The following is a 25,436-nucleotide window of genomic DNA, read 5'->3' on the forward strand; positions in this document are numbered from 1 at the left end:
TTGTCATGCCTGAGGCTCCAAAGTCCCAGGTTCAATCCCTGACACCAGCATAAACCAGAGCTGAGCAGTGCTCTGCTTTATAAAAAAATTAATAAAAATAAATAAAAATAAAAAAGCCTATCTGCCAGCCATGTAAATGGGCGTCAGAAAAGGTTAAACGCCACTTTGGGTCTGGGTCCTAAAGTACCTGATCCCTAACATCCATCCACTTAGTGGAGCTGTAGAGGAAGGACCGGGTGGGGGCAAGGGTGGGCGGCGCATGAGGCTTGCCCCCTCTAGCCCCGCCCCTCATCGCCCCACCCTCTGTCCTGACTCCACCCACAGGCAAACCTTTATGGTTTTTTTGGCCCCGCCCCATCCTCCGAGCTACCCTGGGTCTCGCCCCGCCCTACTACGTCCCTTCTCGTGAACACAGAACTTTCCTGGGCCCGCCCTTTCCCGCTGCTCCGCCGCGGTGGCTTGCGTCACATCCGGCTCCGCAGTCGGCGAGCCAGCCAGCCTCTCTCGGTCTTAGTCTTTGCGAAGCGCGAGTTTCGCGTGCGCCTGGGCATGACATCCCCGGAGGGGGTGAGCGCTCTGGCTGAAGGCGCGGAACCGGCACCGTGGGCGGAGCTGGAGGTCCCCGCTCGCCTCCTACTGCAGGCGCTGCAGTCGGGGCCAGATGGGGCGCGGCGCGGTCTCGGGGTGCTGCGGACGCTGGCCGACCGTGGCGGGGAGCCCTTCTGTTGGGGCCGCCTCCTCGAGGCGCTGTGCCGGGAGGAACCGGTTGTGGAGGGCCCAGACTGCCGCCTGGAGCTGTAAGTCGCCTGTCTGCGGCTCCCTCGTCCTCATGCTAACCCCCTTTTCTAGATGTAAAAAGTAGACTGAAGCACGGAAAGGCTGCTTTTTAAAAAAAAAAAACAACCAACCAAAGCATCATCGCTTTGGCACAGGCCATGCTGGGGAATGAACTCCGGACTTCATGTTGACAGTCCAGTGCTTTATCCACTGCGCCACCTCCCGGGCTGCAACGTTGATTTAAAAAAAAATGTTTTCCCCCATTTTTTTTAAAAGATCTCCGGCGTGGAGGATAGATAGCATAATGGTTATGCAAAGAGACTCATGCTTGAGGCTTCAAAGCCCCAGGGGTTCTGTACCCCGCACCACCATAAGCCAGAGCTGAGCAGTGCTCTGATAAAAAAGAAAAAAGTTTTAAAAAAGGGTCGGGTGGTAGCGCAGCCGCTTAAGCGGTTCTAGCCCCCGGCTCCCCACCTGCAGGGGGCCGGAGTCGCTTCACAAGCCGTGAAGCAGGTCTGCAGGTGTCTTTCCCCCCTCTGTCTTCCCCTCCTTTCTCCATTTCTCTCTGTCCTATCCAACAACAACGACATCAATAAAAAGGATAATAATAACCATAATAATGGTAAAACAACCAGGGTAACAAAAGGAAAAAAATGGCCTCCAGGAACAGTGGATTCATTCGTGGTGTCCAGGCAAAAAAAAAAAAAAAAAATATATATATATATATATATATATATATATATATATATATATTATCGAGTACACTAAAGTAGAAACAAAATGTGCTAGGTGCACAGCAAATTTCTGCTCGTGGTGGTTTAAATTATCAAATTTTCAAAGTAGTATACATTTTAGGACAAATTTACTTAAAAATAATGCTCTTGGCAGTTTCTGGTCTTTGGGGCGACTGAACTTTTTTCCTTTACGTGGCTGACATTTCTTGGGAGCAGAAGTGTCATCTCTGTTATTTTCTTGTTATTTGGTGATGCTTCTGTTGTTAGTATTATCTCCAGTTTCTTTTCAAGTATTCCTTTAAAAAAATATATAGTGATTTATAGTGTGGTTGGTCATGAGTTCATCACCCATCATACCTTGTGGCTATTTGTCACACAGAGAGACACTTGAGATGGGAAAGGGGGAAAAAAACAAACTTTTCTTTGTTTTTAACATTATTTTGTTATGAAAGCTACAGCAAAAAAGAGACTAGAGCACTGCTCAGCTCTGGCTTATGGTAGTGCAGGGGATTGAACCTGCGTTGGAGCCTCAGGCATGAAAGTCCTTTGTGAGCCAGGCAGTGGCTCAGCAGGCAGTGGTTCAGCGGGTTAAGCGTACATAGCAGAAAGTCTTTTGCACAACCATTATGCTGCCCCCCCCCAGCCCCAACTTTTGTTTCCTCAGGGAAAACAAACAATGGGTGAAAAAACTAGAGTAAAAGTTTAAAAGAAGATTCATTGGGGGGCCTGGTGGTGGTGCACCTGGTTGAGCACACGTTACAATGCACAAAGAACCAGGTTCAAGCCCCTGGTCCCCACCTGCAGGGGGAAAGCTTCACAAGTGGTGAAGCAGGTTTGCAGGTATCATTCTTGTCTCTCCTCCTCTCTCTCTCTCCCTCTCTCAATTTCTTACTATCTCTATCCATAAATAAATAAAGCTATTAAAACTTAGATTAATTTGTGGTGGAGGATGTTTGAAAACAGATGTGGAGAAGGCCCTACTCCAAAGGTTTTAACTTTTCAAAAAGTTTATTAATGAGAGAGAGGAGAGCAGAGAGAACCAGAGCATCACTCTGGCACATGTGATGCTGGAGTTAAAAGCTGAGACTTGGCAGTAGCGCAGCGGGTTAAGTGCATGTGACGCAAAGCGCAAGGACCGGCATAAGGGTCCTGGTCTAAGCCCCTGGCTCCCCACCTGCAGGGGAGTCGCTTCACAAGCAGTGAAGCAGGTCTGCAGGTCTCTTATCTTTCTCTCCCCGTCTTCCCCTCCTCTCTCCATTTCTCTCTGTCCTATCCAACAATGACATCAATAACAACAACAGTAATAACTTCAACAATAAAACAAGGGCAACAAAAGGGAATGAATATATATATAGAACTGAGACCTGGGAGCCAGGCAGTAGCACAGGGGGTTAAGTGCACATGCACAAAGTTCAAGGACTGGCGTATGGATCCCGGTTCAGGTCCTCAGCTCCCCACCAATGTGTCCTGGAGCTCAGCTTCCCCAGAGCCCTTCCCCACTAGGGAAAGAGAGAGACAGGCTGGGAGTATGGATCGACCTGTCAATGCCCATGTTCTGCAAGGAGGCAATTACAGAAGCCAGACCTTCCACCTTCTGCATCCCACAATGACCTTGGGTCCATACTCCCAGAGGGTTAAAGAATAAGAAAGGTAGGGAGTCGGGCTGTAGTGCAGCAGGCTAAGCGCAGGTGGCGCAAAGCACAAGGACCGGCATAAGGATCCCGGTTCCAACCCCGGCTCCCCACCTGCAGGGGAGTCACTTCACAGGCGGTGAAGCAGGTCTGCAGGTGTCTATCTTTCTCTCCTCCTCTGTCTTCTCCTCCCTCTCTCCATTTCTCTCTGTCCTACCCAACAACAACAACAATAATAATAACTACAACAATAAAACAACAAGGGCAACAAAAGGGAATAAAAAAATATATAAGAAAGCTAGGAGTCAGGCTGTAGCGCAGCGGGTTAAGCGCAGGTGGCGCAAAGCACAAGGACCAGCCTAAGGATACTGGTTCGAGCCCCCAGCTCCCCACCTGCAGGGGAGTCGCTTTACAGGCGGTGAAGCAGGTCTGCAGATGTCTATCTTTCTCTCCCCCTCTCTGTCTTCCCCTCCTCTCTCCATTTCTCTCTGTCCTATCCAACAATGATGATATCAACAACAACAATAATAATTACAACAATAAAAAAAAAACAAGGGCAACAAAAGGGAATAAATAAAAAAAAAAAAAGAAAGCTATTAGGGGAGGGGATGGGAAGTCCTGGTGGTGGGAATTGTGTGGAATTGTACCCCTCTTATTCTATAGTTTAGTCAATGTTTCCTTTTTATAAATAAAAAAAAATAATAAAACTTGAGACTTGGCCCCACCTGCAGGGAGAAAGCTTCACAAGTGCTGAAGCAGTGCTACAAGTGTCCATTGGTCTCTTTCCCTTTCTTTTTAAATTTTTATTTATTTTCCTTTTTTAATATTTATTCCCTTTTGTTGCCCTTTTTTTTATTGTTGTAGACCTGCAGACCTGCTCCACTGCCTTGTGAAGCGACTCCCCTGCAGGTAGGAAGCCGAGGGCTCGAAATAGGATTCTTACCACGGTCCTCGCATTTTGGACCTGCTGCGCTACTGCCTGACTCCCTATTTTCCTTTTTTTGTTACCCTTGTTTTTATCATTGTTATTACTGACGTCGTTGTTGCCGGATAGGACAGAGAGAAATCGAGAGAGGAAGGGAAGATAGAGAGGGTGAAAAAGAAGGAAAGAATTAGAGGTGATTATGCTCACTGAAATATGGTTCCACATATGGTTTCACTTGTGGAATCTAGAGAACTGATACACATTAACTTGGAAAAAACAGAACCAGAAGGAAACTGTTTCTAAGATTTGTGAGAGCTATGATGTTTATCTTTGGGAGCTAGAGGGTGGAGATATAGATCTTTGGTGGTAGGTATGTTGTGCAACTATACACTGTAACTTACACTCTTGTAACATTCATAACAACCTTACAAACAGTTGCATTACTCTCCTCAGCAACTCTTGTTGATCGCTGGACACATATTCTCAGGGGGTTAATTCATCTAATATGTGTGTGTGCACCAATTGCTTGTTATGGGCTGCTGCTATGCTGGGTGCCAGGACACAGGAAGGAGGTAGTGCCTCAGGAACTCAGTAATTTGGTGAAAGGAACATCAGAGCTGGATAGCTCAGCTCAGTTACCTGTAGGTTGATAGGGATTACCAAGAGGAGTACAGACCTGAAGATTTGAAGTATTGCACAGCATGTTGGAGTATATATATATATATATTTAAAGATTTATTTTTTAGTATTTATTATTTATTCCCTTTTGTTACCTTTGTTTTATTGTTGTAGTTATTATTGATGTCATTGTTGTTAGATAGGACAGAGAGAAATGGAGAGAGGAGGGGAAGATGGGGAGAGAAAGACACCTGCAGACCTGCTTCTCCACTTGTGAAGCGACTCCCCTGCAGGTGGGGAGCTGGGGGCTTGCTGGGATCCTTGTGCCGGTCTTTGTGCTTTGTGCCACTTGTGCTTAACCCACTGCGCTAACAACCAACTCCCTAGAGTATATTTTTAAATAAAGTTTGGGATAAATATCCCCCCCATTTTTTCCTTCCCTTTTTTTTTTTTAACATAAAACAAGTTTAGGGGAGTCGGGCTGTAGCGCAGCGGGTTAAGCGCAGGTGGCGCAAAGCACAAGGACCGGCATAAGGATCCCGGTTTGAACCCCGGCTCCCCACCTGCAGGGGAGTCGCTTCACAGGCGGTGAAGCAGGTCTGCAGGTGTCTATCTTTCTCTCCTCCTCTCTGTCTTCCCCTCCTCTTTCCATTTCTCTCTGTCCTATCCAACAACGACAACAACAATAATAACTACAACAATAAAACAAAAGGGAATAAATAAATTAAAAAAAAAAAAAGATAAGTTAAAAAAAAAAACCAAGTTTAGGTCAGGCCAGCAATATAGCTCACTTAGATGGTGTATTTGCTTTGTCAAGAATCTACCCCCATTGTACAGAAGGAAGCTTTGGTGCTGTGGTGTCTCTGTCTCTCTCTCTTTCTAGATGGAAAGGTTGGCTGGAGTAGTCAAGTCCCAGTGCTGACAAAAATAAATAAATATGTGGTCCGGGAGGTGGTGCAGTGGTAAAGCTTTGGACTCTCAAGCATGAGGTCCCGAGTTCTTTCTCTCTCCTCCTATGTTTTTCATTAACAAATAAATAAAATCTTTAAAAAATAATAAAAATAAATAAATAAATATGTGGTCCGGGAGGTGGCACAGTGGTAAAGCTTTGGACTTTCAAGCATGAGGTCCCGAGTTTGTTCCCCGGCAGCACATGTGCCAGGGTGAGTGATGTCTGGTTCTTTCTCTCTCCTCCTATCTTTCTCATAAATAAATAAAATCTTTTAAAAAAATTAAATACATCAAGCTTATTTCTAGTATAAACTAAGTTCCAGTGTGGATTTTTGAGCTGAAAGAGATGTCACAGAGCAGGGCCTAGCATAGGCTAGATGCTCAATTGGTGGGCGACACGCATGCTGTCCCCCACCCCACTGACTTGACTTGCATCTACTGCTGCTAAGCTGACCTTCTGGTGTCCTCAGCTCTTCTTAGACTGCCCTGTGCTTCATTCAGCAAGACATCTTAACTTTTCTTTCTCTGTTACCCAGGAAACCACTGCTACTGCGATTGCCCCACTTATGTCAGAGGAACCTGATGTCCCTGCTGATGGCTGTTAGGCCATTGTTGCCTGGAAGCAAGCTCCTCCCTGTGCTTCAGATTGCCCAGCAGAACTCAAGTCCTAACCCTGATAAGTGGCTTCAGGCCCTGGGGGAATTTATTCATAGAGATCTGGAGCCTGGAGCTTCCACTGAGGGAAAATCCCCATTATCTAAAAGTTGCCAGAAACAGCTCCAAGGCCTGTGTAGGCAGCTGGGCCAGGGGGGCAGGAGCTTGAAGTTGTCCCAGCCTCCAGACTCCCAAGAGAAACAGGAGGAAAAGAAGGACTCCCACTGGCCTGGGAAACGCAGAAAGGAACCAGAGGAAGAGCCCGCCAGTGCCGAAGGTGAGAGGACTCCCAAAAGATTCCGGTGTTTGGAAAAGGAGAAAGAAGTTGATGGGCAAGAGAGACCTGAGCGTGAATCACTGGACCCTCTGGCAGATGAAGGCAGTGCATCACCTATTAAGAAGCAGCCCATCGTGGGGACTGAGCACAGTGAACCTGCTCAGAGTCCAGTGGATGCTAAGGACCTAGCTGAAAGGTTGGAATTACCCAAAGCTATTCAGGTACTGAGTGAAGACGCTAGATGTAAATGGAATGTTTTTTTTTTCTTTTATAACTTTTTTTATTAGTGATTTAATAATGATTAACAAGATTGCAGGATGAGAGGGTACAATTCCACACAATTCTTCTCACCACCAGAGTACCATATCCCATTCTCTCCATTGGAAGCTTTCCTATTCTTTATCCCTCTGGGAGTATGGACCAAAAATCTTTTTGGGGTGCAGAAGGTGGGAGGTCTGGCTTCTATAATTGCTTCTCTGCTGATCATAGGCATTACAGGTTGATCCATACCCATCCTGTCTCTGTCTTTCCCTAGTGGGGTAAGGCTTAGAAAGTGAGGTTCCAGGACACATTGGTGAGGTCTGCCCAGGGAAGTCAGGATGGCGTCATGGTAGCATCTGCAACTTTGTGACTGAAAGATAGAACGATCTTTTAGGAGTAAGGGGTTTATCTGGGTGAAAGCTGGTTAGAGTACTCTTTCCCAGGTAGGATAACTAGCCCATGGCATAAGGGAAATGGGAGTGAGATTGAAAGCATGTACTCACTGCTCCCCAGACTCTGAGAGATGGGGACAGGAGTTATTGGAGTTAGGAAACCCTTGGGATAATGGTCTCTTGCTGGGCACGTGCTCTCTGGGTTGGAGAGAACTCAACCGGAGGCAACCTGGGCTGCTGCTTACTCAGCGACGTGGGGGAGAGACCAGGAACTTGTGGCAGAGCAGGAACACAATGCCTTTATTGATCAGAGACAACACCTTTATATATATCTTTAACCGGAAGTGGTAAGTGGGAAAAGGAAATGGCTAGGAGAGGGGATGGAGAAAAGGAAAGAGCATGAAGGTAGAAAGCTTCCATAGCAACTGTTGCAAAGGTTTTAACCAGTGGGATTAATTAATACCCTGCAGGCAGGGTGGGTCTCAGGCAAAACAGTGATTATGTAAATAGACCATCAGCGATGGAGCAGAGCAGGGCGGCTGCCCGACAGTCTATAATGTGGGCTTAAATGGTGCCAGGCAAGAGAAGAGGTTCTGGGTGCCAGGTGGTGGCACACCTGGCTGAGTGCACACATTACCATGCACGAAGACCCAGTCCCCACCTGCAGGGGGAAAGCTTCATGCATGGTGAAGCAGTGATGCAGTTGTCTCTCTGTCCCCCCCAACTCCCCTGTCTCTATCAAATAAGAAAAAAAAGGCAGAGGAGGACCTAGTGGGAGTTGAATTGTTATGTGGAATCCTGAGAAGTGTTACACATGTACAAACTATTGTATTTTACTGTCAACTCAACTATAAACCATTAATTCCCAATAAAGAAGTTCTGTTTTTTTTTTAAAGAAAGAAAGAAAAAATGGCCACTAGGAACTGTGAATTTGTTGCGTAGGCATCAAGCCCTAGTGATAATACTAGTGGCAATAAAAAAAAGGGGGGGGGGTTGGGCGGTGGCGCAGTGGGTTAAGCGCACGTGGCGCAAAGCGCAGGGACTGGCGTAAGGATCCCGGTTCGAGCCCCCGGCTCCCCACCTGCAGGGGAGTCGCTTCACGGGGAAGCAGGTCTGCAGGTGTCTATCTTTCTCTCCCCCTCTCTCTGTCTTCCCCTCCTCTCTCCATTTCTCTCTGTCCTATCCAACAACAACAAAAAAAAAAAAAAAAAAAAGAGGGGAGTCGGGTGGTAGCGCAGCGGGTTAAGCACATGCAAAGACCAGACCGGGTGGAAGGATCCCGGTTCCAGCCCCCGACTCCCCACCTGCAGGGGAGTCGCTTCACAGGCGGTGAGGCAGGTCTGCAGGTGTCTATCTTTCTCTCCCCCTCTCTGTCTTCCCCTCCTCTCTCCATTTCTCTCTGTCCTATCCAACAACAACAAAAAAAAAAAAAAAAAAAAAGAGAGGGGAGTCGGGTGGTAGCGCAGCGGGTTAAGCACATGCAAAGACCAGACCGGGTGGAAGGATCCCGGTTCCAGCCCCCGACTCCCCACCTGCAGGGGAGTCGCTTCACAGGCGGTGAGGCAGGTCTGCAGGTGTCTATCTTTCTCTCCCCCTCTCTGTCTTCCCCTCCTCTCTCCATTTCTCTCTGTCCTATCCAACAACAACGAAAGCAATAACATCAATAACAATAATAACTACAACAACAAAAACAAGGGCAATAAAAGGAAATAAATAAATGCTTTGAAAAAAAATTTGTTTTAATTTTAAAAAAAGAGAAGATTCTTGGGCTTCTCCTCCCACCTCAGCCTGTCCTCCAGCATAAGGCTTGACCTGCCCCTTTAGTGGTGGGTTTAGAGAAGATAAAGTCTAGGCTGCTGGATTTATGTGGGCCTTGTCTAGTATGAGGTCTTAAGCAATCTCAAAGTATAGGCTTAGTACTCTGGATTCCCTCAAATTATTTGCCCACAGTAAGCCACTGACCTGGAACCCTCTCAGAAGAGGGAGCCAGGACTGGGCTTGGGGTCACTGAGGTCAGGACTCAGTGGTAACTGGGATTTCTTTTGCAGGACCAGGTTCCCAGACTGCAGCAACTACTAAAGACTTCCCGGGAGGTGACTACCCTATCCTGCTTGCTATCACCCTTTGCCAACCTTCTGTCTGAACTTCAGGGAAGCCCCACTGCAGTGAGGTGCTGGCTGGGTGAGACTGGGAGGTTGAAGTGAAGATTTGACTGAGGTTTTTCTTGCTTACAGTACAAATATGTCATCTCCTCCCAGACAAGTTCTTCTCTCATTACACCTTCTAGAGGCCTCTGCCAATGCTGGGAGCAAAAGAGTGGAGGCTGGGGGCTCTCAATGGCTTGTCACCTCAGGCTGTGCCTGCCCTAATGTGGGATTTGCCTTCTCAGGGATTGGAGGACACCCCTCCAGTTGAGCTGCAGCTTCTTCATGAATGCAGTCCCAGCCAGGTGAGTCCTGAAAGATAGACACATCTCCTCTCCCCAGTCTTTGTCCATTTGAACTTGTGCTTTCCTGTGGGAATTTGGGGAGGAGATTTGGTTGGGTGTTTGGTTTCTGGAGCTGGGGTCACCCTGAGTGGCTTTGATTCCTCCCCTTTGGGTGGCTCTCCCAGCTTTATTCTACCAGGAATGCCCTTGCCCTGCCTCTTCTGCTACTCAGTTGAATCAAGCTGTCTCTATGTCCCCCCTTCTGCTTGGCAGATGGACCTGCTTTGTACCCAGCTGCAGCTGGCCCAGCTCTCAGACACAGGTCTTCTGCAGCTTTGTACCTGGCTGCTGGCCCTTTCACCAGAACTTAGCATCAGCAACTCTACTGTACTGATCAGGAGTCTCTTTCTTAGTCGGGTAAGTGTCACAGGACTGCCAGTGTTAATGTTAGACAGTCAGCCCTCAGAAGGGCAGGTCTTCGGAGAGTGAGTTCTCAACCTTCTAGAAGACTGACCTGTCTGGGCAGCTTGGGCAAAGAAGGGCATAGACCTCCACACTGTCTACCCACATACCATCTAACTCTTTCCTCTTGGACCCCAGAATCTTCTAGAAGCAAATCAAAGAACTTTTCAGAAGTTAAAAAACAAGATCAGAAAAAGAAAACACAAGTAGAACCTGAAATGGAATTGGCGTATTGCACCAAAGTAAAAGACTCTGGGGTGGGTGGGTGGGGAGAATACAGGTCCATGAAAGATGATGAATGACATAGTGGGGGTTGTATTGTTAAATGGGAATCTGGGGAATGTTATGCATGTACAAACTATTGTATTTACTGTTGAATGTAAAACATTAATTCCCCAATAAATAAATAAATTTAAAAAATAAAAATAAAAAAAAAGGAAAAGAAGAAAAAAAAAACTTTTCAGGAATTTGGGGCACTGGTGGTTGGGGGAGTTATATGTCTGTCTCTCTCCTCCCTTCCATCCATCCATCCTTCCTTCCTTCCTTTTTCCTATTTGAGACAGAGAAGGTTTTACATGAGAGAGGGAAGCCAGAGCATCACTCTGGTACATGCAGTGCCATGGATTGAACCAGGAACTACAGGCATTTGCGTCCTGAGCTCTACCAGTTGAGCTGTTTCCCTAGCCACAAGCTATGTATCTTTCCCCATGCTTGTACCCACATAAATAAACTGTTTTTTTCTGTAATGTGTGTCACCATCTGAAATATGTATCTCATAAAGACTTAGTGGAGGGAAGAAGTTAATTAATATTGGGAGTCAGGCAGTAGCGCAGTGGGTTAAGCACACGTGGCACGAAGCGCAAGGATCGGCATAAGGATCCTGGTTCAAGCCCCCGGCTCTCCACCTGCAGGGGAGTTGCTTGACAAGCAGTAAAGCAGGTCTGCAGGTGTCTTATTTTTCTCTCTCCCTCTCTGTCTTACCCTCCTCTCTCCATTTCTCTCTGTCCTATCCAACAACAATAACATCAATAACACCAATAATAACTACAACATTAAAACAAGGGCAACAAAAGGGAATAAATAAATATTTAAAAACAAAGAAGTTAATTATATTTTCCTTCCCACTGGCTATAGATTCTCTCCCTAACTTCCTCAGCCTCCCGCCTGCTCTCAACTGCCTTGGTCTCCTTCTCTGCCAAATATGCCTACTCTGTTTGCAGAGCACTCCTTGGCCCTGTGCTCCAGGATCCAGGAATAGGTAATTTAAAAAAAAAAAAAATTTTTTTTTAATGTATTTACTTTTTTAACCAGAGCACTGATCAGCTCTGGCTTATGGTGGTGTGGAGGATTGAACCTGGGACTTTGGAGCCTCAGGCATGAGAGAGAGTCTGTTTGCATAACCATTATGCTATCTACCCCTATCCAGAATAGGTAATTTGTAGCTAGCCTCAGCCCTGCTTGCTCTGCCCTCCCTGCTCCAGGCACCTTTTATTCCGCCGAGGTGGCCCTAGAAGTAGTTGGGTGTTCTGGGAGTAAAGATACTAGTTGCTTCCCTAATGATTACACCATCCCCAATAATAAGCTAGGCAGGCATTCGGTTCCCTTTGTCTCATCTTATCTAGCCATTTGTCCCTCGACTTCATCTGTTCTCTCCCACCCAGGTCCAGCTCAAACAGAGTTACTATGTTGCTTGATGAAGGACAGGGCTCTGGAGCCAGACACACAGGTTCTGTTGCTGGGGTGAGTGTTTGGGTTTCTATGCTGCCACGACTCCCATCTGCCCCCCACCCCCCATGCCTTTGGTGCTCTGGAGTTGACATTAACTGGGCATCAGGCCCTGGACCTGAAAGATAGACACCATCACAACCAGTACTTCCTGTCATTGCTGCATGAACCTGGCTGTGGCTTTCTAAGCCCAGGAGCTGTGTGTGTGTGTTTCATGCTCATGGTGCACCAGTGCATATAGTTGGAACTTGGCTCATTGGTTAAGAGAACTGGACCTAGAGTCAGACAGATAAGACTTCAAAGCTCAGTTTTTTTTTTTTTTTTCTTTTCTTTTACTTAGCTGTCATTCCAGCTCTAAGCCCAGTTTCCTAATGTGAGAAATGGAGATGAAACCCCAGAGATAGTTTGACTTAGCAGAGTACCAGTTTCAGGTTGTTGCACGATGGCATAGGAAGACCTAGGTGAGGGTTTGAGAAGTTTTGCACGTGCCAACAACTGTGTTTACTGTTGACTGTAAACCATTAATACCCCAATAAAAAAATAAGCCCCCAGTTTACACCCGTAGGGAGAAAGTTTCATGAATGCAGCTGTCTCCCTTTATGTCTCTCCCTTTCCTCTTGATTTCTCTTTGTCTCTATCAAATAAATAATAAATGTTTAAAATTTTTTTATTATTTATTTTCCCTTTTGTTGCCCTTGTTTTGTTGTACTTTTTTGTAATTTTTTTTAATTAAAATATTTTTGTTTTGGACAGAGACAGAGAAATTGGGAAGGAAGGAGAAATATAGGGAGATACTTACACTATTGATTCCTTTTTTAAAAATATTTATTTATTTCCTTTTGTTGCCCTTGTTTTTTTAAATTGTTGTAGTTATTGTTGTTATTGATGTTGTCGTTGGATAGGACAAAGAGAAATGGAGAGAGGAGGGGAAGACAGAGGGGGAGAGAAAGATAGACACCTGCAGACCTGCTTCACCGCCTGAAGAAGGGACTCCCCTGCAGGTGGTCCTTGCGCTTTCTTTGCACCACGTATGCTTAACCCGCTGTGCTACTGGCCGACTCCCTCCTTTTTTTTTTTTTTTTAAAGCCAGAGCACTGGTCAGTTCTGGCTTATGGTGGTGTGGGGGGATTGAACCTGGGACTTTGGAGCCTCAGGCATGAGAGTCTCTTTGCATAACAGTTATGCTATTCACCCCTGCCTTTTGATTCCTCATTACTGTCCAGGGAACTTTTGTATACCTGATTGTTAAATCTTTTGTTGTCAGCTGCTGGGGGATTTGGGCTCTGGCTTTTCCAGCACTGAGTATGGACTCTGCTGTAATGGCTGCTGGGCAGCTGCCAGGATGAAGGGAACTCTTATTTCCTCAACCAGCTGAGGATCTTGGCTGTCCCCAGGACCTTGGTACACTTTGGTAGTGAGACCAGTAGGTCTCTACGTGGGTGGGAGACCTTACTACTCCCACTGGGGTCTGTGCTTTGCAGACAGATCTTAGAACTGCCCTGGAAGGAGGAGACGTTTTTGGTGTTGCAGGCACTTCTGGAGCAACAGGTGAGTGGGCATGTGGGGAGGAGTGGACAAAGGAGAAGAGTGTTACACTACTTCATGTTTACTAGGTCTCTGATCCCTTCAGTGATAAAGACAAGCAGGACAGCTGCCTTATAGCACCAGGTCCTGGTGTTTGAAAGGTTGCTAACAGAGAGTTGATTGCACAGTAAATCTCAGCTTTACTTCGTTTTCCTTTTTTTAAAAAAGTTTTTTAAAATATTTATTTATTTTCCCTTTTGTTGCCCTTGTTTTTTTATTGTTGTTGTAGTTATTGTTGTTATTGATGCCATCGTTGTTAGATAGGACAGAGAGAAATGGAGAGAGATGGGGAAGACAGAGGGGGAGAGAAAGACAGCTGAAGGCTTGCTTCACCACCTGTGAAGTGACTCCCCTGCAGGTGGGGAACCGGGGGCTCAAACTGGGATCCTTAAGCCAGTCCTTGCACTTTGCTCCATGTGTGCTTACCTGCTGCGCTACCACCCAACTCCCCTTTTTATTTTTCTTTCTCTTACAAACTGTTTGTTTTTAATGGCAGGGGTAGGGGGGGGGCAGAAAAAGAGACCAGAACACTGATCAGCTCTGGCTTATGGTAGTGTTGGGACTGAACCTGGAACCTCAGAGACTAGGGCATGAAAATCTTTTGCATAACCATTATGCTATTTCCCCCACTTATTTTATTTTTCTTATATTTGATAGGATAGAGAGAAATTGAGAGGGGAGGGGGTGATAGAAAGAGAGACATCTGTAACACTTGCTTCACCACTTGTGAAGCTTCCCTCACTACAGGTAGTGACTGGGGACTTGAATCTGGGTCCTTATATATGCTAATATGTGCGCTCAGCCAGGTCCTCAAATATGCATGCTCAATGCACTTTCTCAGGCCTGTGAGATACTCACCAGGTAGGGTGCCATGTATATGGCCCAGGTGCAAGCCCTAGCACCACATGGGAGATGCCAAAGCAAAGGAAGCTCTGGTGTTGTGTCTCTGTTTCTATCTAAATGAAAAATTGGCCTGATAGTAGGGAATTTATGCATGTTTGAAGTATGCAAAATGAAATAGTTCTGATGAAATAGCTCACTTGGATAGTGTGCTGCTTTACCGGATACAAGACCCAGATCTGAGCCTGTCACCCACCACACTGAAGGAAGCTTCCACCTGTGTCTCTCTATTTTTCTGTCTGAAAAATTATTATTATTATTTATCTAAAAGTAAATAATTGCACTTCCCTTCTGCTTTTCAAAAATTTTTAATATTTATTTTCCTTTTTGTTGCCCTTATCATTATTGTTGTTGTAGTTATTATTGTTGTTGATGTCGTCATTGTTAGATAGGACAGAGAGAAATGAAGAGAGATGGGGAAGACAGAGGGGGAGAGAAAGACACCTGCAGACCTGCTTCACCACTTGTGAAATGACTCCCCTGCAGGTGGGGGGGGGGGGCTCAAACCTGCATCCTTCTGCCAGTCCTTGCGATTTGCACCACATGCACTTAACCTGCTGCACTACCGCCCAACTCCCTTCCCTTCTGCATTTTATGTAAATGGTAACATATGGAGTTCAGTGCCCTGTGCTTTTTTTCTTTTTCCACTTACCCATATATTTTGCTTTCCATATCAGGACCTAAAAATTCTGCCTTATTTGTTTATAACTTACGTAGCTAAGTTGACCTCTTCAAGCCCCTGTTTCCTCATCTACAAAAGGGGAGCAGTGACTGTACCAATCACATGAGGTTGGATGAGGTTTACGTGAGGTAATTGGTATTAAGTGCTCAGAGATGTATCTGATATATAGGAACTGTTTATTAAATTATTACAAAGGGCTAGTGTTTTTGTTTATCCAATATATAAGTGCTAAGAACAACTATTACGAATGTTCCAGAAGGTTCTCTTTTGACCTCTCACCTCTCTGCCTTCAATCACTAAGCCAGGCTAGGACTCCTTGGCCTCTCCATGGTCCTAATCTCAGCCTTTGCAATAGCCATTATATTCTGAGAACAGTATGCCAGGCTTTGTGGGCATTATCTCATCTGATTTTTCACAGTCTCTCAACTTGGATAATAGTGTGAGTCTCATTGTATAGATGCTTGGTGAAGTGACCTGTCCAGGGTCACCCAGATAGGAAGTGATGGGGTTGGGAACTGAATCAAGAATGATTGAATAAGTGGTCCGGGAGGTGGCGCAGTGGACAAAACACTGGACTCTCAAGCATGGGGTTTTGAATTTGATCCCTGGCAGCACATGTACCAGAGTGAAAAAAGAATGATTGAATAAAAAAGATCCAGACTTCTCTTGTATTGCTGCTTCATTTCCCAATTGTGTGCAGGTGGAGATGACCCCTGAGAAGTTCAGTGTCTTAATGGAGAAACTCTGTAAAGAGGGTCCAGCAGCCACCACATCCATATCCTATGCCAAGCTCATGCTGACAGTGATGAACAAGTATCGGGCCCATGTGAGTGTTGATAGGGTCATCAGGGTTGCTTCTGCTACTCTGAACTTGCCACAAGGAAGTGACAGGTGGGAGAAAGCTGTGAGTGTTACCCAGGAAAACCACAAGTTCAAGCCCAGGACTAGAATGGGACTGCTTAGGTGTGCATTCATCCAGTGCGCCACCTCCTGGACCACTTAGGTGTGCATTCATATAGCCATCACTGCGGACCCGATGTTGTATGGAGACTGGGGAACCAACAGTGACCATGACACCACTGCTGCCCTTGAATTGACCCTCCCTTCAACACAGGACTTTTTTTTTTTTTTTTTTTTTGAGAGAGATGCAGACAGAGATACAGAGAGAAACATCAGAACATCAGAGCCCTGCTCAGCTCTGGCCCTGGGACTTTGGAGCCTCAGGCATGAGAGTCTGTTTGCATAAATATTATGCTATTTCCCCCACCCAACACAGGGCTATTGAGAGGGGGAAGGGGATCACTATAATATCTGGTTTTCGGTGAGGGAGATAACAATGGTTATGCAAACAGACACTCTTGCCTTAGGCTCTAATGTTGTAGGTTCAACCCCCCACACCACCACAAACCTGGAGCTGAGCAGTGCTCCGGTTAAAACAAAACAAACAAAAGCTGATGTTGTAATACTTGGTTGGAGCCAGAAAGGAGGTACATAGTGCTCTTGGTTTCACAAAACAGGTCCAACTAAGCTTGGTTAGTGCCTTGGAATTAGGGCCAGCTTCCTGACTCAAGGGGCCAATGGTAGTCTAAGGCTGAGATAGAGAAAGGCATTCCAGGAGGCCAGGCACTGATGCACTTAGTTAAACTCACATATATCACCATGTGCAAGGATCCAGGTTCGATCTTTGTTTTCTCGTCTGTAAAATGGAAGGGTTGTGCAGATTATATGTAATAGTACATATAAAGTGATGCCACATAGTAAGCACCCAGTAATGGTCAGCTGTTATATGGCTGACTTAGTAAGTTGTGCAGCTAGTGTTTGACCCCAGGTTCACCTGAATTTATTTAGAGACCATGCTTAACAATGTTTTGTTTTTTTTTAAAAAAAGGGTTAGATTTAAGTCCCCAGTCCCCAGCTGTAGGGGGAAAGCTTCACAAGTGGTGAAGTAGGGCTGCAGGTGTCTCTCTCTCCCTCTCTTGTCTCCCCTTTCCCTCTCAATTTCTGGCTGTCTATCCAATAAACAAATATTAAAAAAAAAATTTTAAATGAGGTTAGATTGTTCAAGGGGTCTTCTACCTTCCATCATCCTTGTGTCCCGGATTTCTCTTTCCTAAATAGCACTTATTAGGGCACAAGGGGAGAAGAGGGTTCAGCTACTGGAGTCCTGACACCACGATTCTGCCTTCTTCCTAGATCACTGAGACCCAGAGGCTGGACCTGGCCACAGCCCTCAAGCCCAACACCACTTTCTTGAGGAAGTCCCTTCAAGCCTCCCTGAGACATCTGGCCTCCTGATCATCCACCAGAGGACCACTCCTAGAGTTCCTTTACCAGATTCTTGAAGGATACTTCTGCCTTCAGCACTTTAGCTAGTCACCCTTTCTAAGGCTGCCTCAGGGACCAATTGCCTCCCTCTTCCAGGCTGTGGCGGGGCCATTTTGGCTTCCCAGCCAGCGGGGAGGGTGTTAGGCTGAGGGTCATGGATGAGAACTGTATTTTCTTTCTTATTTTTTAATATTTATTTATTTATTCCCTTTTGTTGCCCTTGTTGTTTTATTGTTGTTGTAGTTATTATTGTTTTTGTTGATGTCATTGTTGTTGGATAGGACAGAGAGGAGGGGGAGAGAAAGATAGACACCTGCAGACCTGCTTCACTGCCTGTGAAGCGACTCCCCTGCAGGTGGGGAGCTGGGGGCTCGAACCGGGATCCTTACTCTGGTCCTTGTGCTTTGTGCCATCTGCGCTTAACCCACTGCGCTACCGCCCAACTCCTGAGAACTGTATTTTCAAGAGCTGCTGGTCCTAGGTTTAGTCTTCATCCCTTCTACCTCATGCTGTAGTGACAGAAACTGTCTGGTAGGCCCCAGTAGGATCAAAGCAGGCTCAGAATAGATAAATGATGTGCTAAGAGTCCTGAAGGACCTGTGTACACTGTACAAATCTAATTTACTAACTCGGCCTGTAACTTCTTAAAAAAATTAAAATGTTGTGTTCACATGTGTGTTATGACTGTTTATTTTCCTTACTCAAATAATTTGTTTTATTACTGTTGTTAAATAAAAAGCAGAAAGTTCAATAGTGTTTTTGAAAATATTCATTTTAAGAGAACCAGAGCATCACTCTGGCATATGTGATATCTGGGATTGAACTCAAGACTTCATTTATACAAATTTTACATTCTTCTATTGAGCAATATATATATATATATATATATATATATATATATATATTTTTTTTTTTTTTTAATTTACCAGAGCACTGATCAGCTGTGGCTTATGGTGGTGCAGGGGATTGAACCTAGGACCTTGGAGCCTCAGGTTTGAGAGTCTTTTTGCATAGCCATTATGCTATCTACCCCTGCCCCCCCCTTTTTTTTTCATGGGCAGTGGTGCACTCGATAAAGTGCACATTACCATGACAAGGACTTGGGTTAAAGCCCCCATCTCCACCTGCAGTGGGAAAGCTTCATGAGTAGTTCAACAGTGCTGCAGGTATCTCCACCCCCTTATTTTTTTTTTACCAGAGTACTCATCAGCTTCCAGTTTATGATGGTGTGGGAGGCTGAACCCAGGACTTCGGAGCCTCAGGCATGAGAGTCTGTTTGCATAACCATTATGCTGTCTACCCCGCCCTTTTTCTCCCTTTCTACCCCTCCCTATCTGTCTATAAAAAAGAAGAAAAGGCATGCAAATAGACTCTTATGCCTGAGGGTCCAAAGTCCCGGGTTCAATCCCCTGCACCACCATAAGCCAGAGCTGAACAATGCTCTGATTAAAAATAAATAATAAATAAAATAAAAGTGGTCTGGAAGGTGGCACAATGGATAAAGCATTGGACTCTCAAGCCTGAGGTCCCGAGTTCAATCCATGGCAGCATATGTACCAGAGTGATATCTGGTTCTTTCCTCCTTTCTCATTAATAAATAAAATCTTTAAAAAAAAAAAAAAGGGAATTGGGCGGTAGCACAGCGGGTTAAGTGCTGGCAGAGTGAAGCACAAGGGACAGCGTAAGGATCCTAGTTCGAGCCCCCGGCTCCCCACCTACAGGAGAGTCACTTCACAGGTGGTGAAGCAGTCTGCAGGTGTCTTGTCTTTCTCTCCCCCTCTCTGTCTTCCCCTCCTCTCTATTTCTCTATCCTATCCAACAATGATGATATCAACAATAACTACAATAATAAAAAACAAGGGTAACAGGAAAATAAATATAATTAAAAAAGAAAAGCTACCAGGAGCAGTGGGTTCATCATGTAAGCACTTGGCCCTGGCAATAACCCTGGTGGCAATCCAAAAATGTGTGTGTGTGTGTGTGTGTGTGTGTGTATGCGTGTGTGTATGCATATGCATGCTGGAGAGATAGCATAACGGTTATGCAAAAGCTTTCATGCTCTGGGCTATGAGGGTCATTCTCCATCACTACTATAAATTGAGAAATGTTTTGGCCCTCCCTTCTTTCCTCCCTTCCTGGCTGTATCTCTCTCATTAAAGTAAATAAGAAAATTAATTATTCCCCCAATAAAAATGCAAAAAAAATTATCAAAGCAGTGTCTTCTTGCTAATATTAACTCTGGGTATATGTTGAAAACAAAAACGCATAACTCCCACCGCCATCTTGCTCTGACCAGAACCATCTTTTTCCTAGTGAAATCTGTTAGGGTAGAGGTGGCTGTAGAGTTCTGAAGTTGATTCATTCTTATTCTGGGAGTCAAATACTCTGTTAAACTGGCTTGTTGAGTGGGAGGTGAGTAGGACCACTAGGACAGTAAAGCTGTGATACAGCTTGGAGTTCTTGAAGGTTTGGGGACAGACATCATTTGTGGAGGGATCTGACTCCTGAATTTACTGTGGGCTGCATAGAGTATGTCTGATAGAGGAGAGTGAGAGAGGGCAGAAAATATACCTTGCGGATGTGTGATAATGAGTATGTTTTACAGCTATCTCCATCGCACCCAGCTAGGTGCTTTGCTTGTAGAAGAACCCTGATTTTGTTGTCATCAGTGAGGCTTCACCACTGCAAGATGACTTCAGATAGAGGAGACACAGCACCAAACCCCCCCCCCCCCCCAGTGTTATTGCTGGGGCTTGTGAATCCACTGCTCCTGAAAGCCTTTTTTTTTTTTTCTTTTTGCCTCCAGGGTTATCACTGGGGCTGGCCAGCAAGACTGGCCAGCTCCTCATGGGGTGTGAGTGCTTCCACACTACGATCATCATCTCTGGCATTATGCTATTCCACTGCAGAATACTGTGCCCCAGTATGGTTCCATAGCCCCCATGTCCACTTGGTCGATTCCAAATTATATTCCTCCATGAGGATAATTTCTGGAACCATCCGTTCCACCCCGGTTCCATGGCTGCCAGTTCTTAGCAACATCGCCCCGCCAGATATTCGTGGGATGCGGCATCATCTAAGTTCATTTCCCACGTCTACGCTCGACCGGACCTGCCAATATACGCGGATATCTTCGCCCACCCTGTCCAACACTTGACGTCTCGTCACCCAATCTGGTCCCCTATGCCTACACTGAACTTCTCTGTTCCAGTCTCTTGGAAACAGAGCTGGCAGTCAGCTGAGGTCAAGAACAAACACCTCATCACAGACCCCTGCAAGCGTCAACCCGGCTTTGACCTAGCACGTTATGATTGGGCCCTCCTCAATCGCTATCGAACAGGCCATGGCCAGTGCGCCGCTATGTTCCATCGCTGGGGAGCCAGAGACGACCCGAACTGCCCCTGCGGCTACAGACAGACTATGACCCACATAGTCAACGACTGCCACCTCTCCAGATTCAAAGGAGGTCTCGAAACTTTACATCAGGCTCAACCTGACGCTGTTGACTGGCTACGGAAGAAGGGCAAATGCTAGAAGAAGACTGGGGCTGGGTGCCTACGAATCCACTGCTGCTGGAGGCCATTTTCCCCATTTTTGATGCCCTTATTGTTATTGATGTTGTTGTTAAACAGGGCAGAGAGAAATGGAGAGAGGAGGGGGAGAGAAAGATAGACACCTGCAGACCTGCTTCACCTCCCGTGAAGTGACTCCCCTGCAGGTGGGGAGTTGGGGGCTCAAACCGGGATCCTTATGCTGGTTCTTGCACTTCACACCATGTGCGCTTAACCCGCTGCACTACCACCTGGCCCCGAGGCTTTTTAAAAAATGTATTATTGGATAGGACAGTGAAATTGAGAGGGGAATGGAAAATAGGGAGAGAGAAAGACACCTGCAGACCTACTTCACCGCTTTTTCTCTTACCAGAGCACTTTTCTCTTACCAGAGCACTGCTCAGCTCTGGTTCATGTTGGTAGGGGATTAAACATGGGACTTTTGATGCCACAAGCATGAAAGTCTTTTTTTTTTTTTTTTGCCTCTAGGGTTATTGCTGGGGCTCGGTGCTTGCACTGTGAATCCGCTGCTCCTGGAGGCTATTTTTTCCCTTTTGTTGCCCTTGCTGTTTATCATTATTGTTATTACTGTCATTGTTGTCGTTGTTGTTGGATAGGATGGGAAGCCAGAGAGGGGGAAAGAGACATCTGGGGGTTGGGCAGTAAGTAGCGCAGCGGTTAAGTGCACTTGGCGCAAAGTGGAGAGATCCAGTTTCGAGACCCCAGCTCCCCACCTGCAGGGGGGGTCACTTCACAGGTGGTGAAGCAGGTGTCTTTCTCACCCCCTCTCTGTCTTCCCCTCCTCTCTCCATTTTTCTCTGTCCTATCCAACAACGACATTAATAACTACAACAATAATAACTACAACAACGATGAAAAAACAAGGGCAACAAAAAGGAAAATACATAAATATTTTTAAAAATCATCCCTTCCTTCTCTATTTCTGGCTGTCTTCTATCCAATAAATAAATAAAGATAATAAAGATAATAAAAAATTATATAAAAAATAATAATCACGGGGCCAGGCAGTGGAGCACCTGGTTGAGCGCACATGTTATAGTGCCCAAGGACCCAGGTTTGAGCCTCTGGTCCTCACCTGAAAGGGGGAAAGCTTTGCGAGGGGTGAAGCAGGTTTGTAGATGTCTCTCTGTCTCTCTCCCTCTCTCTCTCTTCCTGATCTCAGTTTCTGGCTGTCTTTATCAAATAAAGATAGTAATAAAAAAATTAAAAATTACAGCAACGATAAAACAATAATGACAATACAAAGGAAATAAATAAAATACTAAAAAAGAAAAAAAAGACACCTGCCGACCTGCTTCACCACTTGTGAGATGATCCCCCTGGGGGCGGGGGGGGGGGGGGGCGCCAGGGGCTTGAACCCGGATCCTTATTCTGGTCCTTGCACTTCGCTCCATGTGCGCTTAACTCGCTGCGCTGCCACCCGGTCCCCAGGCATGAAAGGCTTTTGCAGAACCACTATGCTGTCTCCCCAACCCTGACTCTTCCCAGCTGCAACTCTTTTTTTTTTAAAAACAAATATTTTATTTATTTTATTTTTAAGAGTAATGCAGAGAGAGAGACAGAGACACAGAGAGAAACACCAGAGCACTGCTCAGCTCTGGCTTATTGTGGTGCGGGGGGGGGGGGGGGGGGGATTGAACCTGAGGCTTAGGAGCCTCAGGCATGAGAGTCTGTTTGCATAACTATTATGCTGTCTCTCCCGCCCCCAGCTGCAACTCTTAAGGGTTAGGGTCATCGGAGCCCCAGCTGGAGTGACTGAGGAGAGAGAGATGCCAGGTGCAAGCGTTCTACTGAGAACTGAAGCATGTGCAAGTGGGCAGGGAGAGCTTAGACAAACAGGAGGGAATCTCAGCCGCCTTGGGGTGCGGTGCCTGCGCAAACAAAAATCTTCTCAGGGCGCCACCTGGCGCCCTAGACCACAACTTCTTCGGTCGTCCGGGTGTAGCGCTTCGAGCGCCCTCCAGCGGCCATGGAGAGCGCCGCGCAGGAGTAAAGCCGCCGGAAAGTACGTATCTCGCGAGAGTCAGGCCTCTATTTGAGCTCACGCGCAGCCGCAATTAGTCTCTTTTCCGGTGACAGCGGCGCCAAGCACCATGAGGTAAGAGACGCTCACGGTGCAATCGGTGTCCATCCAACCTCCTAGACCCCTCCAAGCGACTGCAGACATCACGACTGGAATCGAGGACCTTGGCCTCTGCTTCGCTGTGGGATATTTGTTGGCCGTCCAGGGCGGGGGGAGTAGGTCCTCCAGGGTCGGCTGGCCGAGCTTCCGGCTGCGTTGCGGGTGCTGGCTCGCGGCACCGGGTCCTGAGCGCCTGCTCTCGCTCTTTCTCTACAGCAGCAAAGTGTCCCGCGACACTCTGTACGAGGCGGTGCGGGAAGTCCTGCACGGGAACCAGCGCAAGCGCCGGAAGTAAGCGGGGCTCTCGGGCGGCGGGAGGGTCGCGTACGGTGGCCGGGTCAGGCCGAGTGCCAACCCGCTGTCTTTCCCCCGAAGGTTCTTAGAGACGGTGGAGCTGCAGATCAGCTTGAAGAACTACGACCCCCAGAAGGACAAGCGTTTCTCGGGCACCGTCAGGTTGGCACCGTTCTGATCCCACCCGGCCTTCAGCGTCCCCGCGCCCTCCGCGCCCTGGAGGCTCCCGTTGCAGCCCGGGGCCTGCGGACGCGTGAGCGCTGAGGTCCCCGGGGAGTGCAGACCCCCTGCTCCGGGCAGGCGTGGCTGGACGGACCCCCACCCTGGGTCTTAAAACATGAGGGGAGGCGTGGGGAGGCCCGGCCGAACCCGCCGGCTAGTCTGAGAAGCCAGACTGGCTGTTGGTGAATGGACGCGCTGGGTAAGGCTGAGTGGCTCGCGTCCCACATGCCGTCTCCGCCCGAGGGCCCGGCGCTGAGGGCCGGCTGACCTGCGCCATCCATCCCCCTTCCCAAAACGCAGGCTTAAGTCCACCCCCCGCCCCAAGTTCTCTGTGTGTGTTCTGGGGGACCAGCAGCACTGCGATGAGGCCAAGGCGGTGGACATCCCCCACATGGACATCGAAGCGCTCAAGAAACTCAACAAGAACAAGAAGCTAGTCAAGAAGCTGGGTGAGTAGTGGCCGGCGCTTCTGTGCACTTGCTTTTTTTTTTTTTGAGAGTAATACATTATAAAAAGGTGCTGGTGTGGTCTGAGTTGGATTTTATTTTTCCCACCAGATCACTGATGGGCGGGGATTGAACCGGCACCCCAGAGCATGAGACTCTAACAGCTTTGTTAACTACTGCCGCCTGGGGGGTCTTTTTTTTTTAAGCAGGGCACTCGGGTTTACAGTGTTGCTGGGGATTGGACCTGGAATTTTTTCCGCATGAACTAACTAACATACAAAGGCAAATTAAGCCTTGTCAGTTTTAACCTGTGGTTTCCTATTGAAATACACAGAGGCATCGCGCTTCTGGTGTTGGCCTTAGTGTGAGTGGACTGGAAGGCTCTTAAAGGACCAAGTCCTGAACAATCCCCCTTTTGTCCCCAGCCAAGAAGTATGATGCCTTTTTGGCTTCAGAGTCCTTGATCAAGCAGATCCCCAGAATCCTGGGTCCAGGCCTGAATAAGGCTGGCAAGTTTCCTTCCTTGCTGACCCACAATGAGAACATGGTGGCTAAAGTTGATGAAGTAAAGTCTACAATCAAGTTCCAAATGAAGAAGGTAATTCCCGTTGGTGACTTGTTGGGTGCATACTTTTTAAAAATGTTTTTATTTATTTTCCCTTTTGCCCTTGTTGTAGTTATTTTTGATGTCATTGTTGGATAGGACAGAAATGGAGAGAGAAGGGGAAGCCAGGGGGAGAGAAAGATAAACACCTGCAGACCTGCTTTACCACCTGTGAAGCGACACCCCTGCAGGTGGGGAGCCAGGGGCTCCAACCAGAATCCTTCACTAGTCCTTGGCTTTGCGCCACTTGCGCTGCGGCCGGACTCCTGTTGGATGCATACGTAGGTCAAGGTGATGAGGTGGCAGGTTTTCCTTTTCTGCAGGCTTCTAGGACATGTAGATAGCTTTGAGGTTTTGCAGGTAGCCTGGCCTCCCTAACTGACCCAAATGGTGGGGCCAAACACTGTTGGGTCATTGGGAGGATGGATGTGCTGATAACTGGATAGATGCATTCACTTACCAACCTCTTCCTTCACCAACCTCCCCACAGGTGCTGTGTCTGGCAGTGGCTGTTGGCCATGTGAAAATGACAGATGATGAGCTTGTGTACAACATCCACTTAGCTGTTAATTTCCTGGTGTCATTGCTCAAGAAGAATTGGCAGAATGTGCGGGCTTTATACATCAAGAGCACTATGGGCAAGCCCCAGCGTCTGTACTAAATGACAATTTAATAAAAGCCAGTACTGCCATTAATTCTTTGAAGGGAGGGTGGTGCTGACCTGTTCACGCCAATGATAGTGTAAAGTTGATGTAATGTGCAGTCTATCTTATGAGCTGAAAGGTTAGTTCAAAGCATAAATGAAAATCCAGACTACTGTAGCAAGGCAAATTAATAGCCAGGGTTTTCT

The 25,436-nt window shown here is 46.8% G+C and overlaps 2 protein-coding genes across 6 annotated transcripts; both read left to right on the forward strand.

The window, feature by feature from the left end:
• Positions 1-313: 313 nt before the first annotated feature.
• FANCE (FA complementation group E) lies at positions 314-17,996 on the forward strand. Of its 4 annotated transcripts, none has more exons than XM_007532807.3 (10): positions 314-797; positions 6,173-6,788; positions 9,269-9,313; positions 9,610-9,669; positions 9,922-10,065; positions 11,245-11,368; positions 11,772-11,850; positions 13,317-13,383; positions 15,702-15,827; positions 17,195-17,996. In XM_007532807.3, exons 1-10 carry the CDS (start codon positions 550-552, stop codon positions 17,294-17,296), a joined length of 1,611 nt encoding a protein of 536 aa, XP_007532869.1. In that variant the 5' UTR covers positions 314-549; the 3' UTR covers positions 17,297-17,996. The 4 variants fall into 4 exon arrangements, 3 of the variants coding, with proteins under 3 accessions (XP_007532869.1, XP_060045661.1, XP_060045662.1); XR_009549488.1 differs by having other exon boundaries at positions 452-797; positions 15,056-15,827; positions 17,195-17,218; XM_060189678.1 differs by lacking the exon at positions 17,195-17,996 and adding an exon at positions 15,056-15,129 and having other exon boundaries at positions 452-797; positions 15,702-15,806.
• A 4,923-nt stretch (positions 17,997-22,919) lies between these two features.
• On the forward strand, positions 22,920-25,320 carry RPL10A (ribosomal protein L10a). 2 transcript variants are annotated; one of them, XM_007532798.3, is made up of 6 exons: positions 22,920-22,996; positions 23,237-23,311; positions 23,396-23,476; positions 23,837-23,985; positions 24,408-24,580; positions 25,077-25,320. In XM_007532798.3, exons 1-6 carry the CDS (start codon positions 22,992-22,994, stop codon positions 25,245-25,247), a joined length of 654 nt encoding a protein of 217 aa, XP_007532860.1. In that variant the 5' UTR covers positions 22,920-22,991; the 3' UTR covers positions 25,248-25,320. The 2 variants fall into 2 exon arrangements, with proteins under 2 accessions (XP_007532860.1, XP_060045663.1); XM_060189680.1 differs by having other exon boundaries at positions 22,972-22,996; positions 23,240-23,311.
• The last annotated feature ends 116 nt before the right edge of the window (positions 25,321-25,436 follow it).

This window comes from Erinaceus europaeus, chromosome 4 (assembly GCF_950295315.1).
Source record: "Erinaceus europaeus chromosome 4, mEriEur2.1, whole genome shotgun sequence".
Classification (NCBI taxonomy): domain Eukaryota; kingdom Metazoa; phylum Chordata; class Mammalia; order Eulipotyphla; family Erinaceidae; genus Erinaceus; species Erinaceus europaeus.